The sequence below is a fragment of the Oryzias melastigma genome, linkage group LG22 (assembly GCF_002922805.2).
Source record: "Oryzias melastigma strain HK-1 linkage group LG22, ASM292280v2, whole genome shotgun sequence".
Classification (NCBI taxonomy): domain Eukaryota; kingdom Metazoa; phylum Chordata; class Actinopteri; order Beloniformes; family Adrianichthyidae; genus Oryzias; species Oryzias melastigma.
In genome coordinates this window covers 130111-135816 of record NC_050533.1, presented here as the reverse complement: position 1 = coordinate 135816, position 5706 = coordinate 130111, and the positions used below count along the sequence as shown (strand labels likewise).

General features: G+C 47.7%; 2 protein-coding genes across 2 annotated transcripts in view; one reads left to right on the top strand and one right to left on the bottom strand.

The window, feature by feature from the left end:
• Positions 1 to 3152, top strand: part of LOC112156286 (visinin-like protein 1) — a gene marked incomplete at its 5' end in the record, with an annotated part of 7975 nt that extends 4823 nt beyond the window's left edge. Inside the window, 1 exon segment of the mRNA XM_024288549.1 lies at positions 1646 to 3152. Within this exon segment, the coding sequence (XP_024144317.1) occupies positions 1646 to 1843 (198 nt within the window). The 3' untranslated portion in view covers positions 1844 to 3152.
• A 2164-nt stretch (positions 3153 to 5316) lies between these two features.
• The window catches only part of smc6 (structural maintenance of chromosomes 6), a gene marked incomplete in the record, with an annotated part of 14062 nt that continues 13672 nt past the window's right edge, over positions 5317 to 5706 (bottom strand). The window contains 1 exon segment of the mRNA XM_036209864.1: positions 5317 to 5566. Within this exon segment, the coding sequence (XP_036065757.1) occupies positions 5458 to 5566 (109 nt within the window).

The following is a 5706-nucleotide window of genomic DNA, read 5'->3' as shown; positions in this document are numbered from 1 at the left end:
AGGATGCTGAAGACAGGCTTAGATGGAGGAAACTGATTCGCTGTGGCGACCCCTGAAGGGAAAAGCCCAAAGGAAAAGAAGAAGATCATAGCTAATAAAGGCTAACGTATTAAACAAACTATGCCAAGTGAAATATTCATTAAATCCATCACCAGAGTTTGCTGGATTCTATGCTAACTGCACTCAACCTCTGTTCTCTGACTTCCTACTCCACTGGAAAGTTTTTCATGGCAGTAGATTAATGACAGCTGAAGGCAAAACACCAACGAGCCATGCTAATGCTAAGGCTAACAACCGACTGTTACAGAATCAAAGATGGGCGGAGCTTTTATCCTGGAGCTGCAGATCATGATGACATGAAACTTCTGGGACTTACACCAGTTGACCAATCACAAAATTCGACTGCAATACCTCGTTTTAACCTGTAGGGGGCAGCACACATACGGTTTCAGAATATAGCTTCAGGAATTAAAAAAATCTTTATTTTCTTTTGTCAAAAATGTGGCAGACAGCACTTCTAAAGCCTCATTTATAGAGGAAAATAGACAAAAAAAGTTGGGCTGTATCCGAATTCTTCCCTTCTCCCTTCCCCTTCATTTATCCCTCCAAACGGAGGGTTATATAAAATACTGTCTAATATTTTGGACGTGACTTTCATTCGATGACATCATCAATAATCGCTGGTTCGCTAGTATTAGCGTGGAGCTTCCAGCGCTTGAATATACATAACAACAGCGGTTTTATAACTTTAAATAGGTCATGTTACGACAGAAAGTCACTACTTACATTTAAACGTAACTTTTGTGGTTCAGAGAACACCCACGTGAAGAAAAACGCTTCTCTGTGCGACCCGGTTTAGCCTCGCCACGGTGGAATTTGGACCCCTTAAAAAATAATAATCCTGGACACGACTTGCTCTTAAACTGTCCCTTCAAATGGAGGGGAAGGGAGAAGGGAAGACTTCGGATTGGGCCTTGATCTAGGGCACGTGTGTCAAAGTCACGGCCCGGGGGCCGGATCCGGCCCTCCAGATCATTTTATTGTTATTAATGACCCGATGTTATCTTGTTTCTAACTTGTATAATTTTGACAAAATATATTTTTATGGAGCGTAAAATATTAAAGTTATTTAAGGTTTAAGTTGATTTATTCTAGAATAATATTCCTGACTTTTTATTATTCAGGATTATGTTAAAAAGTTACAGTTTGAAACATTGGCATTCTGCTAGCTTTTTGAACTATTTTGACATTTAGTTACATTTTTTAGGCTTTTTTAGAGTTTAGCTATTTTTTCAGCTACATACTAGCTGTTTTGGATAACCTAAGTACTTTTTTAAAAAGTTTTTTTAGTCTAATTTGGCATTTAGCTAACATTTTAGCTGGCTATCAGCTTCAGCGTTTTCAGCGGCCAAATTCATCTTGCAGCTTTCACACTAGCATAATCACAGATAATGATATATATCTAGTTTATAGTTGTTTCTTATGTTAAAAAGTTACTGTTAAAGTTTTAGAAATGTAGTTTCAGAGCGTTCAACTCTAAGGTGCTTTTTGGATTTTGGCCCCCAGTGCGGTTTAGGGTGACACCCCTGCTTTAGGGTTTGGTCACCCTTTAATGTGTCTGTGTGTCCCTGCTCCTCGCCTGCAGGCCATCTACAAGATGGTGGGCACGGTGATCATGATGAAGATGAACGAGGACGGCCTGACACCAGAGCAGCGGGTGGACAAGATCTTCAGCAAAATGGATAAAAACAACGACGACCAGATCTCGTTGGAGGAGTTCAAAGAGGCGGCGAAGAGCGACCCGTCCATCGTGCTGCTGTTGCAGTGTGACATGCAGAAGTGAGGCGGCGCCCGGCCCCGCCCCCGGACAGCAGCACTCGTTCTATGTCTCATTAGGTTCTCTGCCATTTCCACAGGAACAACCAAACAATGCTTGGACTCTTTTTCAATGGACTCGCTTCTCGTGGTCGTATGCATGAGGATGTCAACGCAGATTTACTCTGAAAATAGAAACCATAGATTTCTATCTGGGAACACGCCAGCGTGATTTGTGCACAGTGACCCCCCCACATGTTCATCCCACCCTAGCTTGTAAATGGTGGAGCACTGCGTTCCGTTGCTGCGGTATTTAGGCCCCGCCCCCGGTGTTCACAGCTGCTGTATGCTTGATAGTAAACCTCCTATGATAACTGTAACGTCTCTATCGGACCGCTGGAGCTCTGGCAGAACCTCCAGACCGGTCCACGTCGGAACCCAGACGAGTAGGTTCTTTGCATGCATATATTACGTGTCAGAAAATATAATCTTTTGCATCTTTAGGCGGCTAAAAGAGCGCCCTCCCCCCCCAGCAGAGTTCATTTCTTACTGTTGCATGGGCTGTACAGATCGTGACCTCATTCGTGCGCCCCGTCCCGTGGAAGCATGCTTCCCCCGTCCACGTTTCTGTGCCGCGCTCCAGCGTCTGAAGGTGCGGCTTCACGATGCTTTTGTTTGGTGACGTCTGGGATGAGCAGGAAAGCAGGGGCGGGGCTTCCCGCCCTTTTGGCCTGGGCGCCGCGCCCCGCAATTGGCTTCCAGCTAGAACAGCGTCTCTGGTTTACCGAACCTCGATTAGCCTCGGCTCAAGCAACTCTACTCCAAACATATCAAAGTGTTTACAGAACCGGACAGCGTGACGCGCCCAGGCCAGTCCGGGATTCGAACCCTCGCGCCGGGAGCTGCTCCTCTGCCAGAGCGGCGACCGAGGGAACACAAAGCCTCCGTATGTTTACCGGAAACCTCTGCATTCCTTTGTGTCAAACCCTTTTGTACGTTTCTATGAAAGGCTCCGCGGTTCAGGCCGTCGTGTTTGCAGGAGATGATCGGTGACGCAGCGGTCCGGACGCCACGGCGGTTTGGCTATGCAAGTGTGGACGGAGAGTCTGCTAGTGGAAGAGGCTTTTTGTTCTTTCTGAAACAGCTGAAGCTGGTCTGCATCGTCTGAAATGTCCGTCTGGTCACGTGCTTCTCCTCTTTTGGTCAGATGTTTATATCAACATGAACCCATCACCCAAGTGACTGTATCATTTTATACATGTGGCATGTCTTGCAACCCAACGATGATTCTGTAGTGATTCAAAAAATAAACCATCAACGCGGTTTTGGAAACACCAGCAGGCTAACAGAGTCCTTGAGATGTTTGGGAGGGCGGGCGTTCCATCATTTCCCTGCTGATGATCAAATACTCCTTAACTTCCTACATCACCTGTCAGCCGCTCCCTGGAGAGGTATCAGCAGGAGGATCACGTTCATGAGCACCAACACATTTACACTCAGAGGTCACGCCCTCTCTGATCTGGGAACAGGTCGAGCAGGTAGAGGGCTTCTCCTTCATCAGAAACTGGTTCAGGTTCTGGACCACCACCTAAGAGAGGCTACAGCTGTTCTGGGGGCGGCGCTGGTGGTGAGATGCAGTTCTTATCACTATAAATACAACAACATCCACATGAGGTCAGAATAGCTGCAAGAACTGCAATGCAGACTAGAATAGAGGACAGGAAGGCGTTCATCCACGTATCCCACATGGTGGCGTCCACCCCGGAGTGCTCCTTCATTTTACCATTGAGGGGGCGGGGCCCTGCTATGGCTCTGGTGGTCAGCCTGACGTCTGCAGCGGAGTCGTTGGGGATGAAGGTGCAGCATTGCTCCCTGAACATAGAGCAGACTCCTCCTTTCTCGGCGAGTAGCATGTCCAGCTATCCTGTTCTGGAGCCATCAGAGAGGAAGCCTGCAGGCGTTCTGTGACCCTCAGACTGAGACACACTCCGTCTGTTGTCTTTCTTCTTCGGCTCCTCGGATCCCGGCGGCCGGAATGAAACCTGGATCCTGAAGGTGGGATTAGGTTCCTAGGGAGCCTGCCCAGTCTCACCCTGGTTCCTCCCACGCTCGTGGGGGTCTTGGGTTCAGGCTCGAAGGACCAATGAAATGTTAGATTTAAACAACTGTAAACATTTCTCTGAAAGGAAGAGAAGAGACGGATCAGTTCAGAACACTTGTGAGGGGAGACGGACAGAGAAACTTCATAACTTTCCTCTCTGCTCTGAAGTTCTCTGTCAGCCGTTTCACTTTTATGACATNNNGGGGGGGGGGGGGGGGTCCCAAAGTGGTGGTTGGAGAAACAAACAAACCGGTTTGACTATCACGAATGTCACAGTTCAGTACAGTGGGTCGGTGCTGCTCAGCAGCTTCTCAACCTGAGCTTGAGTTCTGATCAGGCCGGCTGCAGACAGGAACACATCAGAACGCTCCTCCGTACGGAGACCAGGTCAATCCCACGGATGAAGAGGTTTCAGACTGAAACCAGCAAATGTCTGAGCATTTATCTACATGTTCCATCTTGGAGCTCCGCCTTGAAAGCGGTATCCCCTCCCCCATCTCCACAACAATGACCTTGAGTCGATCAACAGGGAGGAGACGTCTTCACCTGTGGGTCCATCTCTGGAGATGTTCATGTGAAGGTTTCCCCACCGTCCAGAAACAGGATTCAGAGGTTCCCTGGTGAGTGTGAGGGTGGGGCCTTGGTCAGGGTAAACCTGAACTCAACAGAAGCGGGGATAGGCTCCAGCAACCCCTGATGCCAACAGGGACTCAGTGGGTCCTGACGATGGATGGATGTCAGGTTGATGTCTGGTCGTCGCTCTCGTTCCTGTACAGAACCCACTGAGTGCTGTTCACTGAACCAGCTGATCAACAGCTTTGACTATTTCTCTGAAACACAAGCAGCAAAACTCTGGTCTGCAGAACACGTGACAACACAGTTGGGGTTCACAACACACAAACAACGACCACCATCACACAACTGGTCCAAACTGAAGACACTTGTTGTAAACACAGGGAGTTCTGGAACATCTGAGCTGCTTTAAAGAGGGATAACAGAACAAAACCCAAACCAGCACCAAGACCTGGATCCAGAAAACACGGTTTCTGATGAGGTTCAGGTCATAGTTATTGACCGTGTGTTTTATGTGATGAAGGGGAAAGATTCTTGAGGTTTGAACCACTTTGACATTCCACATCGAGACTCCTCGCTAAAGGTTCAGACAGTAGAAGAAGAGGAAGCCCCTCCCTGCTGGTCCAGTGTGAACACCATAGACTGAAAATCCTTTCAAGGACCTGTTTCGTGTGTTGTTGAACCCACATGTCCGGTGTGTCTGTAACTTCACAGAAACTGAGACACAAACGTGTGTTTTTGTGAGTCATCCAGTAGAATCCTGGAAACATCAAGTTGTGTTTGTTCTTTCCTCTAATGACATAAGAATCCAGCAGATTAATTTCATAAATCTCTGTTTCAATCTTCTTTTTAATGATTTTTTAAAAAAACAACACAAACAATTTTTGTCGTTTCAACAACAGACAAACTTCAAACGTGTCATGATTTCTAAAATCCTGAGCAGACGAAAAACAAAAGTGAACTTCTGGTCATCGTCTTGGAGTTTGTGGGCGGAGCTTCTCGTCTTCTTCGCCTGATTTTTCTCTTTCTGGGTCCCACAGCTGGTGGATCCTGATGAGGGGGCTCCTGGGGAGATTACTGGAGGACGGAGAGAACTACGTTAGAGACCACGGAGACGTTTATGTGTCAGCATGGCACCTGCACCAGTAGGGGGCAGTAAAAAAGACCCCTCATCCGGCAGACGAAAACGCTGCGGTGGGGTGGGCGGCGTGAGGCGG